The 14,185-nt window shown below is 46.7% G+C and overlaps 1 protein-coding gene across 1 annotated transcript in view; it reads left to right on the top strand.

Moving 5' to 3' along the window:
• The window catches only part of CUX2 (cut like homeobox 2), a 642,019-nt gene extending 629,084 nt beyond the window's left edge, over positions 1-12,935 (top strand). The window contains exon 22 of the mRNA XM_073564137.1: positions 11,367-12,935. Coding sequence (XP_073420238.1) covers positions 11,367-12,201 — 835 coding nt within the window. The 3' untranslated portion in view covers positions 12,202-12,935. The remainder of the gene's footprint in view (positions 1-11,366) is intronic.
• The last annotated feature ends 1,250 nt before the right edge of the window (positions 12,936-14,185 follow it).

Raw genomic sequence — 14,185 nt, forward strand, 5'->3', positions numbered from 1 at the left:
TAAAAATTACCATTCACAGTTGATCGTGGAATATTTAGGAGAGAAGGATTTTCATGAACTGACTTTTTGCCCTTTTGGCATTTGCTATTACAGGACTGAAATTCATTGAGCTCTTATTCTCTCAAAAGTGTTTGTGAATGCACACTGCACGGCTAGGGGCTGGATTTTATATACTTGGTGCATTTTATCTATATTGTGTATATGCACATATTGAGAATATGAATTTTAAACTGCATTACAGCCACATACAGTAGACTATACTTATAACATTGAGATATACAGCACACAAATTGGCCAGTTAATCTGTTCCACAAACAATCAGGTTTTCTTAAAGTGGCTGGTGGGCACACATGAATTGGCCAATTTATGCACCAAGTACCTTGGCTTTATAAGTATAATCTATAAAGAAGTAATACAGTTTTAAATCCCAATATTTAATGTTTGCATACAACTCTGTGCACAATGTGCTGTTGCAATCTTTGGTATGTATGTAATGCAGTCACAGAGTCACTGCAGCTTGCACCTGGTCACATTTGCTCCATTCTATCAGGTTTTGTTTCTTTATATTAAGAATAGTGCAGACAGAAGTGCTATAATTGCCTTCAAAAATACCATACCCTGAGCTGTCATGCTTCTGCTACATTTAGAAGCCATGACATTAATATGAACAGAATAGATAGAAGCTGAAGTGAGCAGGTCTATTATGTGTACAGTGATCCAAAACATATACCGTACAGTATATACTCGTGTCTAAGCCGACCAGAGTATAAGCCGACCCCCCCTAATTTTGCCACAAAAAACTGGGAAAACTTATTGACTCGTGTATAAGCCTAAGGTGGAAAATGCAGCAGCTACTGGTAAATTTCAAAAATAAAAATAGATACCAATAAAAGTAAAATTAATTGAGACATCAGTAGGTTAAATGTTTTTGAATATCCACATTGAATCAGGAGCCCCATATAATGCTCCATGCAGTTCATGATGGCCCCATAAGATGCTCCATACAAAATACACCCCATACAATGATGCACAAAAGTTAATAATGGCCCCATAAGATGCTCCATATAATATGCCCCATATGCTGCTCCATAAAGGTTATGGCCCCATAAGATGTTCCATAGATTATGCCCCATATGCGGCCCCATAAAATACTCCATTGATTATGCCACCATAAAATGCTCCATAGATTATGCCCCAATATGCTGTCCCATAAGATGCTCCATAGATTATGCCTCCATACGATGCCCCATAAAATGCTCCATAAATTATGCCCCATAGATGTTCCATAGATTATGCCCCCATAAGATGCTCCATAAAATGCTCCATAGATTATGCCCCATAAGATGCTCCATAGATTATGCCCCACATGCTGCCCCATAAGATGCCCCATTAAATACTTCATAGATTATGCCCCCATAAAATGCTCCATAGATTATGCCCCCATAAGATGCTCCATAAGATGCTCCATAGATTATGCCCCATATGCTGCCCCATAAGATGCTCCATAGATTATGCCCCCATATGCTGCCCCATAAAATGCTCCATAGATTATGCCCCCATATGCTGCCCCATAAAATGCTCCATAGATTATGCCCCCATATGCTGCCCCATAAGATGCTCCATAGATTATTCCCCCATATGCTGCCCCATAAGATGCTCCATAGATTACGCCCCCATATGCTGCTGCCGCTGTTGCAAATAAAAAAAATGACATACTCACTTCTCGTCGCTGGGGGCCAGGTGCCGGAGTCCTGAGCAGGCGGGTCACCGGCTCGCTATGGGGGACAGGTGCCATGTCACCGCTGGCTCAGGACCCCGGCACCTGAGATATTCACCTGTCCCCGTTCCACTGTCTCTGCAGCCCGGCTTCTGCCACGGTCTCAAGCTCCTTCCTTCAGCGGTCACGTGGTACCGCTCATTAAAGTCATGAATATGTGCATATTCATGACTTTAATGAGCGATACCACGTGACCGCTGAAGGAAGGCGCCTGAGACCGTGGGAGAAGGGGGGGCTGCAGAGACGTGCCGGGGGGGTAAGTATGATCTGACACCCCCGCCCCCCTCCCCCACCAACCCCCTGACGTATATGACTCGCGTATAAGCCGAGAGGGGGACTTTCAGCCCCCAAAAATGGGCTGAAAATCTCGGCTTATACGCGGGTATATACGGTACGTAGCAAGACCACATACCAAAGTCATAAGCACTAAAGATGCCAGCAATATAAGGAAAACCAAACAGTATCCATATTAGAGCTGTATTTGTGCATTTACCTTTCTATTCTCATTGTCTTCATTTTTCTTTTACATTCTCCTGGTGTCTGGCAGCTTCAGGCTGCGTCTGACTTTGGCTGACTGGTCTCTGGAGATCTTCCAATCTGAAGGCTGATTGGAAAAGCCTTTCATGGATCATTTCAATTAGCCATGAATAGGGAATTAGTGCATTGTTTGTTTTTATTTTTCTAGCTAGATTGAATAGTTGTTTTTGCTTCAGAGAAAAAAAATCTTTGTTTTATGTATTTTTATTTTACTTTATTTTAATTCATATATAAAACAAAAAATTTATACATCATTTTTTTTAATATTACTGATACTTATCATTCATCTATCCTTGCTGCAGAAGGGAAAAAAATCCATCTAATAGGATACTTGTGTAGATTAGCAAATTGTGAATGTATTTTATTTTAAGAATCTACAATATCTAAAATCCTTGACACCTTAACGTGAGCTGCTCGTTGATGAACAGGTATGTGCCTCACGTAATGTCTCATGATTGAATATTACTAAGGTTCATTCAGGCTCCTGTTTTTCACGTACGTGTTCGATCTCATGTTTTTTTGCGGATCGTATGCCCTTGCAAAAATCACAGACACATATGCGTTTTTTATCATCGTCATAGATGAAAATTATCCATAAATGTTATGGTTCGTGAAAATCACGGACAACACATGGATAGTATCAGTATGTAATCTGTGTGCCGTGTGTGATTAACATTGAAATTATTAGGAGAAGCTTTGTATATTATTTATATAAAAATGACTGATGAAACTGATGGTAACAACTGACTGAACTCCGACAATTGGATCAAAAATACCAGTGGCACTCATACTAAGTTTTTGAGTACATGAAACATTGATGTCTGAATGATACCTAAATAAGCAAAGCCTACACAAGTGAGTATTTTTACCATATCATTATTTCAATACAAATGTTCCACTTCCAAGCTGTGTAAACTTGAAAGATTATTGGATGAAGCAGATTAAGAATGCATAGTTGTGGATATCAACACCCATTATCAAGGCGTGCCAAATTATTAGGCATCTTGTTCTCAGGCAAAATGACTGAAAAGTCAAAAATTGTTACAAGTCTTAAAGGGAATCTGTCACCCCTTTTCTCCTTCGTCTCATTGGGGGACACAGAGACTGTGGGTGTGTGCTACTGCCGTCTGGAGGCCGACACTAAGTATACAAAAAAACAAGTTAGCTCCTCCTCCGCCGCATACACCCTCGCCCCGATATCGGGCGGAAATAAGTTTTTGCTTAGTGTCTGATGGAGGCACACGCAGTCTGGGTCTCTCCAGACTTTTTTTTTTTTTTTTTTTTTTAACATTTTCTTGCTATGAAGAGGAGACAGGGGCGACGGACCCTATTGAAAGGGTCCGATCTCCCCCAAACATCAACGGGCGAGCACGCGCGAGTATTGCCTCCGCGTATCCTTTCCCGCTTCCCACACCGAGGGACATCTCTGGGACTTTTCCCCAGACATCTATTTTTTCTTTTTTATTTTGAGAAGATATGACAGGGGCAACAAATCCTATTGAAAGGATCCGATTTCCCCAAACCATCAACGGGCGACCACGTGCGAGTGTCCCTCAACGTTTCCTCTCCCGCGACGTGGAACAATATGCCAGACTTAGCCCTGTCCACCCCTAGGTAACGAAACCATGGGCTTGCACAGAGGCACAAGACTAGTCTGTGCGGCCCCACTGCTACACCAATGCCAGGCGGCGGTACTGCGTGGTGGCGGACGGTCCCTCTCCTCGCCCAGACAAGGCGGACAGAGCTGGGTTACCTCAGGGTAAGAAGGGCTCCTGGGCAGCGGAAGGTTCCAGGCCAGGGCTGCGACGAACACTCCAGATGCTGGAGCCGGCTCACCTCTCCTGCCTGCGGGCAGAGCAGGAGGCCCCCGCACTTTCCTTGGGCAGCAGATCCTCAGCGGTCGTTTTCCCCTCATTCCTTCCTGGTCAGCCTGCCACGTGTCTCTGCAGTGGCCAGGCTGGGGAAGGAGCGCGCGGGGTAGGTGAGGCGCCAATATAGAGCGCCAGCTCCGGCGGGCGGGGCTCAAATTTAGCCCGCGGCTTCGGCCTAGGCCGCGGGGGAGGCGCGCCCCCCGGTGCCGGCGGGCAGTGCCTAAATTTAGCCCGCGGCTTCGGCCTAGGCCACGGGGGGAGGGCCCGCCCCCCAACGTGACGTCAGATCCGGCGCCCGCCCCCCGACGCGACGTCAGATCCAGCGCCGCCCCCGGGTACTGGGCGGGCGCTGGATAAAATGGAGGCCCCGGCTTCAGGATGGGGTAGGCCGCGGTCAGGAAGCATTGCAGCCTACCCAGGGAGACCAGCAGCTGGGAGCGAGCAGCAGTAGCAGCACAGGAGCACGGGGAGACAGCAGGAGCCCGGGTAAGTGCGACCCCGTCTTGGCCACACTAGGGCAGGTTGTCCTCCTTCTCCTCATACCCCTGTATGCTATAAAAAAAAAAAAAAAAAAAATTTCTGGCCGTTTTTTCCGCAAGTATGTCTGGAAAGGGGAAGAAACACACTTTCCTTTATACCGCATGCGTTTCCTGTGGGGCTGTGTTCATGCGAGCGCAGGCTATTAAAATATGTGAGGCCTGTAGTTCCGAACGCGCCCAGGAGCCCTCCCCTCCAACGGAGCCCAGGGGGTCGGATCCCCCGGAATGGGCGTTATCACTGTCTCGGTCTATGGCTTCACTTACGAAGGCGATCGAGACCCTTCAGGCCCCGGATAGGGGTAGAGACAACGGCTCACCGGTTTGGGAAGGTTCATCCACCTCACATGAGCCGCCGGCCTGCAGGGGCCACACCCTCTCTAAGGAGACGTACAGGGAAAGAGCCCATATGGCGTCTCCGGGCCCCTCCGGTGCTTCGGCATCCGTGAGTGCTGCGTCTCGCTCACCGTCACCATTGTCTGGGAGCGAGCAAAGTTCGGATGAGGACAGGCAGGAATCCTTGGATCTGGATACCCCCGGGTGTCGGGAGACGGTAGACTGTCTCATTGAGGCCGTCAATCAAACTCTTGGTATTGAGGAGGATGTCTCCCTGACCGCAGGGCATGATATCTTTTAAGAAGGCCAGGCGCCCACATAGGGTGTTTAGCACTCATCCAGAATTCGAGGACACGGTGCAGCGGCACAGGGAACGCCCAGACAAGCATTTTTCAGGACAAAAAATGCTAGAGACGAGGTACCCATTTGCACCAGAGTTCTGTAAAAGTTGGGCGGAATCTCCGATTGTGGATCCCCCAGTGTCACGCCTGGCCTCAAGATCGTTGTTGTCGGTGCCTAGTGGTTCTTCCATTAAGGACCCCACGGATCAGCTCATAGAAGGTTTAGCCCGCTTGGTGTATGAGGCATCGGGATCAGCGCTTTTGCCTTCATTCGCAGCAACATGGGTGGCCAAGGCCATGATGTCGTGGTCAGAATCTTTGAATAGAGTCCTGCAAGACAGAGACTTGCCGGTAGAGGTGTCTGAGATAGCAAATCAGATCGCGATGGCAAGTGACTATCTAATTAGTGCATCCTTGGATGCGGCTAATTGCGCGGCGCTAGCGGCAGCAAACGCTATCGCCATTAGGAGAGCCTTGTGGCTAAGGCTATGGCGGGCTGATTCAATTTCTAAAAAATCGTTAACGTCCCTGCCATATCAGGGTAATCGGCTTTTTGGAGAGAAGCTAGACAAGCTTATTTCAGATGCCACAGGGGGAAAGAGTAGCTTTCTCCCACAGCAGAAGAGTAGAACGCCCTTTTGTCAACCGCAGGCGCGCTTTCGAGAATTTCGCGCCCCAGGATGGGCAACAGCGGCCGGTTCTACTGCCCCAGCTCGTCACAACCAAGACAGAGAGCACCAGGTCACGTATAGAGCCAATCCGCTGGGGAGGATGTGGGGCCGTCCACCCAGGTCAAGGGGAGCTAGGTCCCAGAGGCCCTCAGCAAAATGACTTGAGGCATCAGGTACCCGAGGACAGCAGAGTAGGCGGTCGTCTGCTCAGGTTCCGCCACGTCTGGGTCAAGGTGGCACACGACGCATGGGAGGCGGAATTGGTGTCATTCGGGTACAAGATAGAGTTTATCGGACACCCTCCAAAGAGATTTTTTCATTCCCGGCTTCCCAAACCGGAATCCCGGGCAGAGGCGTTGCTAGGTACCATCAGGATTCTTCTGTGCAACGGGGTCATTGTCCCGGTACCAGAGGGCGAAGAGGCCCAGGGATTTTATTCCAACCTGTTCGCGGTCCCCAAGAAGGACGGAACAGTAAGACCGGTTTTGGACCTAAAGCTCCTAAACAGGTTCATCAGAGTCAGGCACTTTCGGATGGAATCCCTCCGGTCAGTGATATCGGCCATGGAGCAGGGAGAGTATTTGGCCTCAATCGATGTTCAGGATGCCTACCTGCACATCCCTATTTTTCCCCCGCATCAGAAGTTGCTTTGTTTTGCGATCAATGGCCGGCATTTCCAGTTTGTGGCTCTGCCGTTCGGGTTGGCCACGGCACCCAGGGTATTCACGAAGGTGATGGCGGTCGTTATGGCCATTCTTCATTCTCGGGGCATAGTAGTGCTGCCATACTTGGACGACCTTTTAGTGAAAGGGCCGTCCTTTCAAGCATGCGAGGAGAATGTCAGCATCACGCTGGATACTCTATCCCGCCTGGGATGGTTAGTCAATGGGAAGAAGTCATCTCTTACCCCGGCTCAGAGGATTCCATTCCTAGGGATGATTTTCGACACTTCCCAAGGGTTGGTAATTCTCCCTCAAGACAAGGCCCAGGCGCTCCGGCAGGGAGTTCGGAGTCTTCAGCAGCCAGGCCCTCACACGATTCGATTTGGGATGAGGGTTCTAGGGAGGATGGTAGCAGCAATAGAAGCAATTCCGTTTGTGCAGTTTCATCTTCGCCCCCTGCAGCATGCCCTTTTAGCAGCATGGGACAGGAGTCCGTTCTCCCTGGATCATCAGTGCAGGTTGTCCCTTCAGGTCCGGCGGGCACTTCAATGGTGGACGTGCGACTCCTCTCTCCTTCAGGGGAAACCCTTTCCTCCAGATCAATGGTTGGTGGTCACAACCGACGCGAGTCTTTTCGGTTGGGGAGCAGTGTTTCGTCATCACACAGCACAGGGGCAGTGGTCTCCCCAGCAGACTCTTCTGCCGATCAACTTGTTGGAGATACGAGCAGTGCGGTTGGCGTTGCAGCATTTTCAGCACTGGCTAGTGGGTCGCCCAGTCAGGGTCCAGTCAGACAACGCCACAGCAGTGGCGTACGTGAATCACCAGGGAGGCTCGCGCAGCAGGGCAGCCATGCGCGAGATAGAACATGTACTCCGTTGGGCCGAGAGGCACCACTCAGTAATCTCAGCGGTTCATATACCAGGCGTGGAAAATTGGGCAGCAGATTTCCTGAGTCGGCAGGGGTCGTGGCCGGAGAATGGTCCCTGCACCCCGAGATTTTCCAGCAGATTTGCCAATGGTGGGGAACTCCGGACGTGGATCTGATGGCCTCCAGGGAGAACGCCAAGGTGGGCAGGTTTGTTGCCCGGTCTCAGGACCCACGAGCAATTGCAGCGGATGCGTTGGTTCTTCCATGGAGCCAGTTTCGGCTCCCATACCTGTTTCCTCCTCTGCCTCTTCTCCCGAGGGTAATCAGGAAGATCAAGATAAAGAGGGTTCCGGCAATTCTGCTGTCTCCAGACTGGCCCCGTCGAGCTTGGTACGCGGATCTAGTACAGCTCCTCGCAGACGTGCCATGGCGTCTACCGGAACGGCCAGACTTACTGTCCCAGGGGCCGATCTACCACCCGAAAGGGCCCTGTGTTTGACGGCATGGCCATTGAATCCTGGGTTCTGACCCAGGCGGGGTTTGGGCGTGAGGTGGTGGCCATGATGGTTAACGCCCGGAAGCCGGCCTCGGCGAGGATCTATCATAGTACTTGGAAGGTTTTCTTTCTCTGGTGTCGAGAGCACGGGGTTGCGCCTTTGTCCTTTTCGGTCCCCAACATTCTGGTTTTTCTGCAGTCAGGCCTGGACGCAGGTTTGGCCCCGAATTCCCTGAGGAGACAGATCTCGGCCTTGTCTGTCCTGTTCCAGCGAAAGATCGCTAGCATTATGCAGGTCAAGACATTCATTCAGGGGGTCTCGTATTTAGTGCCCCCCTTTAGAGCTCCCTTAGACGCCTGGGACCTTAATCTGGTGTTGGGTGCCCTGCAGGAAGCTCCTTTTGAGCCATTGCAGGAGGTCGGATTGCCATACCTTACCAGGAAGGTCGTGTTTTTGGTAGCGATAACCTCTATTAGGCGGGTCTCGGAATTGGCAGCCCTATCCTGTAGAGCGCCGTTTTTGACCTTTTTTAAGGATAAGGTAGTCTTGAGACCACCTCCGCCATTCCTGCCGAAGGTGGTGTCCTCGTTCCATATTAATGAGGACATCGTTTTGCCTTCATTTTGTCCAGCCCCAGTACACAGAGTTGAGAAGGCGCTCCACACGCTGGACCTGGTGAGGGCCCTCAGGAGGTATGTGTCGAGGGCAGCACCTTTTCGCCAGACAGACTCGTTGTTTGTGATCCCCGAAGGGCGCAGGAAGGGGCTCGCAGCCTCACGGTCGACCATAGCCAGATGGATTCGCCTTACTATTCAAGAGGCTTACCGTATTAGAGGCGCGCCGGTTCCATCTGGAATAAGGGTGCACTCGACTCGGGCAGTGGGCGCCTCTTGGGCGCTTCGGCATCAGGCTTCGGCAGAACAGGTATGCAAGGTGGCAACGTGGTCAAGCCTGCACACGTTCTCTAAACATTACAATGTACATACTCAGGCTTCGTCGGATGCGAGCCTGGGTAGGAAAATTCTCCAGGCAGCAGTGACACACCTTTGAACAGGTAGGCATGCGGTGTGGATTGATGAGTTGCTCCCACCCAGAGACTGCTTTGGGACGTCCCACAGTCTCTATGTCCCCCAATGAGACGAAGGAGAAACATGGATTTTTGTGAGTACTCACCGTAAAATCCTTTTCTCCAAGACGCTCATTGGGGGACACAGCACCCACCCTGATAGCCAGTTGGCTTTTGTTTATTTTTGATTGGTATAATTCTTTATCGTATGGTGGTCCTTTTTTCAGACATATAATTTTATGCGGTAAGGCTAATTTGCTGTCAGCTTTTCCGACTGCTTTTGCACTAAACTGATTTCCGCCCGCTATCGGGGCGAGGGTGTATGCGGCGGAGGAGGAGCTAACTTGTTTTTTTGTATACTTAGTGTCGGCCTCCAGACGGCAGTAGCACACACCCACAGTCTCTGTGTCCCCCAGTGAGCGTCTCGGAGAAAAGGATTTTACGGTGAGTACTCACAAAAATCCATGTTTTTGAGATATCATATAATGATATCATTCAATTGTGTGTCACATAAGGATTCTCTTAGTACTTTTGCTTCCCCCTGACCCCGCACCTTTCATGCATAAATACCTTTTTTATATCGGTTCAGATGTATGTAAACTGCCGCTGTCCGGTCCGATGGGCGGGGCTTATTCAACTGCTCCCCCCCTCCCTGTCTTGCTCTACGCATTTTGTCTTGTGTAGAGCAAGACATGGAGGGGGGGAGCAGTTGAATAAGCCCCGCCTATTGGACTGGAAAGCGGCAGTTTACATACATCTGAACCGATATAAACAAGGTATTTATGCATGAAAGGTGCGGGGTCAGGGGGAAGCAAAAGTACTAAGAGAATCCTTATGTGACACACAATTGAATGATATCATTATATGATATCTCAAAAAAGGGGTGACAGATTCCCTTTAAAGGGTGATACAGCGCTCTTGAAATTGTTAAGATATTGGGACATGATCACAGAACCATCAAAAGTTTTGTTGCAAATAGTAAACAGGGTCAGAAAAAACGTGATGACAAAAACATTTTAAGTTGAAGATGGAGTCAAAATTTCCCAACTTCCAAATCTACTGCCAGGTTTTTTCTTACTACAGGGTATTTGCTCATTTTGTTTTTATCTTAGTTTCTGCCAGTTTTTAGAAGACACTTTTTTCAAGCAGTGGTATAGAAAAAAGTCTTTCAAGAAAACCATGATTTTCATGCAGGACAATGCTCCATCGCAAGCATTGAAGTACTCTATTTATTGGCCCAGTCTACACATTTTTTTGTCTTGTTCAGTGGTGGTTGAGCTTCAGTCTCTCTTTCCTCGGCCATGTCTCTGATAACTGGACACCTTATACTTCTGGGCTCTCCAGGGAGGTTGCAGTTCTGGAATATGATGCCACAGGAGGATAATGGCTTCCTGGTCACTTCAAGTTTGATTCTTCTCAAATTTTTTGCAGTTATTGTACGTCTTTTATTCTCAACATGTTCCTTTGCGACCCTAATGACTGTTTGTAACAAAAGTTTTGTCAGTTCTGTGATCTTGCCCCAAACCAATAAGCATTCAAATTCATACAGCTTGGAGTTGGAAAATCTGCATAAAATAATGATATGGTCAAAATACTCACTTGCCTAATAATTGTGCACAGTGTATAGAGTATTCATTGAGACTATGGATCATATAATATTTGGTGGACCTGACCAGGGATTAGATAGATTAATTAACTGGCTCTTCCCATGTCAGCATTTTATGATTCAGAATGGAATATATATGTCTATGTGCCAGCCACATATGGTCAGAGCTCCAGAAACAGTCTAGTGGGCTGTGCAATTCAGCCCACTCTGTGCTTTACAGAGTTTTCATCTCCTTGGACCAGAACATATACATAGATATTCATGTGTGCTTTACAGGGTTTCCATCTCCTTTGACCAGCACATATACATAGATATTCATGTTATGAACAGCTGAGATAGGAATAATCCTTTAACGGATTGTCCTAAACTATAGGAATGCGACTACTTCATCTGAATATAGCGCCACATCTATCCACAGGTTGTGTGTGGTATTGTAGCTTGGCCTAATTCACTTCAATGCCAAACCTGTGGACATGATTGGTGGTGCATTTGGAATAAATCAACTGTAATTTTACATCCTTGCCAACCCCTTTAATTTAGTTTGCCGAAAGCTTATTTGGCAGTTGAACTAACATTGGTATTTATGGAATTTTAGGTCACGCATGCGCAGGGAGATTCTGATGGAAGGCCAGCATGACAATGACATAGATCAAGAACCAGATAGCTGCGACAGCTTCACATCTGCGACAGTACCACACCGAGAGCTAACCCCTCAAAGCCCGGACTCAGAAATAGGAGACAGGAAACCATTGATCAATGATCTCAAACATATGCTGCATAATAATTGCTACTCAAAGGAGGCAAGAACTGCAATGAAAATTAAGAAAGAGAACATGGAGGGAGATGATTATGACTTTTCCAACCATTGTGAGTCTTATAACCCTGGAACACCATCAAGAACGTGTTGTGAACTGGAGCCATCCAGAGCACTTAGAGAAAAACAGGTTGCCTCCTCACACTGTGATGGCTCCCAGAGACTACACTATATACGAAAAAGCAATTCTGTTCTTGAGAAATGTCACCAGCCTGTAACCCATGACTGTGCTGCTTCTGTACATACACATAAAGAGATTATGGGAGCAGACATGTCACAGGCTGACCCTATCAGCTTTAAATCTACAATCGAATCGTCTCGCTGCAGTCTTGAAGTATCTCTGAACTCACCATCAGCTGCCTCCTCTCCAGGCCTCATGATGTCAGTTTCTCCTGTTCCTTCATGTTCTGCTCCAATCTCTCCATCCTTGCCTAACCCCATGCTTACTAAGACTCATTCTTCCAGTCCAAGCAGTGACACAGTACCATTGCATCCCCCCATAAAGCATAGCCCCAACAACCAAAGGAGGAATGAAAAAATGGCAAATCTAAATAACATTATCCATAGGCTCGAGAGAGCTGCAAATAAAGAAGAGACTCTGGAATGGGAATTTTGAAACTATTTCTATCTGTACATAAAAAAAAAATAATAATGTTTCTACATCACTCTGTGAATCCACTTTATGGAGCAGAGCAATTGCAAAGGACTTATATTGCATATTTTATATCTATATATTTTGTTTTTCTGTTTTGTGAAGTAGACTATAATGACAAAGGGGGTAACAAATATCCTAATAATCTCTTTGAATTAATTGGTGAAAAAATAAGAGAAACAATTTTCATGGATAAAAAAAAGAAAATCTTTTAGAAAAAAAAATATTTATAAACATTTTAGATATTTTATTACCTAATATTTGGAATTTATTAACAGTTTAAGCTGCTTTGATAACGGACAATGAAAAAAACGCAGAGATGTAGCAGTGATAATAATGATGTATTTTAGCTTGCCACTGGATACAATTAAGTGACTGTTGTTTAAAGCCATCAAGAAGCACTAGGAGCCCGTCTAGATGAAGTATCTAATAGATATCAAGAGCTGCTTTGGTTTCTACCACTGTCTCCAAGACAGCAATCGTTACTACCCTCTGAAGAGATGGTTGCAGTCTGTAAGACTCTAAACTGAATATGTTTTGCCATGAAATGTGTATTGATTGAACGTCCACTTTAAAAAATATTGTGACATATTATACCTGGTGGCTGTGAATGTTCATCCTCGTCTGTGTATGGCAGATGGAAAAGCAGAATTGTGGTGGGACCAATAGTAAATACATAAATGCTAAGCGTGACAGATTTGCTGAGTGTCGAGATGTGTTACAATTTTTCGATTTTACCCTACATGGCCGGATTTATTTCGGTATCCCTTATATTTAGTGAGCCTTACTGTCATAGTTATCTATTGCACTGGTCTATACAATTCTACAACATTGTTCCAATATTTAGTGCAATGTTCACGTGTCAACATAGTTATAACCACGTTTTGTATGCGTACAGAATAAATTATACTAAAGGGAACCTCTCATCTAATTCATTCTGCCCAAACCACTGGCATCATCTCTGTCAGATCTTGACTGCATGATTTCAGGCATGTATATTTTACTCTGAAATGTTCCGACTAGAGTTGAGCGACTTTGGTCGGATCGGGTTTCATGAAACAAAATTTGTTTCAGATGAAACTGGTCCGACTAGGGCAAAAAAAAGTCGGAGTTTCGTCCGAAACCCGACCCCAATGCAAGTCAATGGGGATTAAAAGTCGGGATTGAGTGGATGAATGTCATCAGCTCAATGCCAACTTTTATTTCCCATTGGGGTCTGGTTTCGGACGAAACTCCAACTTTTTTTGCCCTAGTCGGACCAGTTTCATCTGAAACAAATTTTGTTTCATGAAACTCGATCCAACCAAAGACGCTCAACTCTAGTTCCGACGTTTCAAAGAAAATATACTTTGAAGAACCAGACAGAAACTATAGCCAGACATAAGACTAGAACGGCACCGATCCAGGTGATTGACAGGTCTCTCCCATAGCGTCTAGTCTATTCCTATCGTTCCTGGCCAGATCTTCTAACTTTATTTGTTTTGGAAACGCAGGAGCAGTTCAGAGAATAATATACCTGGATGAAATCGTGCAGCCAGTAACTGATTCTGGTTTGAGGAACTTTGATTGCTTGACAGGTTCACTTTAAAAATAAGATTAAAAGTATAGTGGTTTAACCAATTTCACGTTAAGAGATCTGCAATGTGTGTTGTAGGTGCACAATGAGGAGCTCAGCTCAGTGTAACGTCCACTGTTATATCAAACTGGTTCTGCAGGTATGTAACACTGGGAAAACCACCAGTTGCCTTTTTGAAACCATGACATACAGAATGCCTCTGCATTATGAATAGAGTGCATTCACAGTAGTGTGTATTATGCAAATATTCTATTAACGGAGCCAGAATAGCGGTGCCAAGTAGTGGCTGTTCTCAGTGCAGAAGCTCCGGTCATACAGAATTGAATAAGAGCAGAACTGCAGTACTGGAGAACAGTATATGGAGCTGTGCTG

The sequence above is a fragment of the Dendrobates tinctorius genome, unplaced genomic scaffold, assembly GCF_039654945.1.
Source record: "Dendrobates tinctorius isolate UK_male_01 unplaced genomic scaffold, ASM3965494v1 ptg000003l, whole genome shotgun sequence".
In the NCBI taxonomy this organism is placed as follows: Eukaryota; Metazoa; Chordata; class Amphibia; order Anura; family Dendrobatidae; genus Dendrobates; species Dendrobates tinctorius.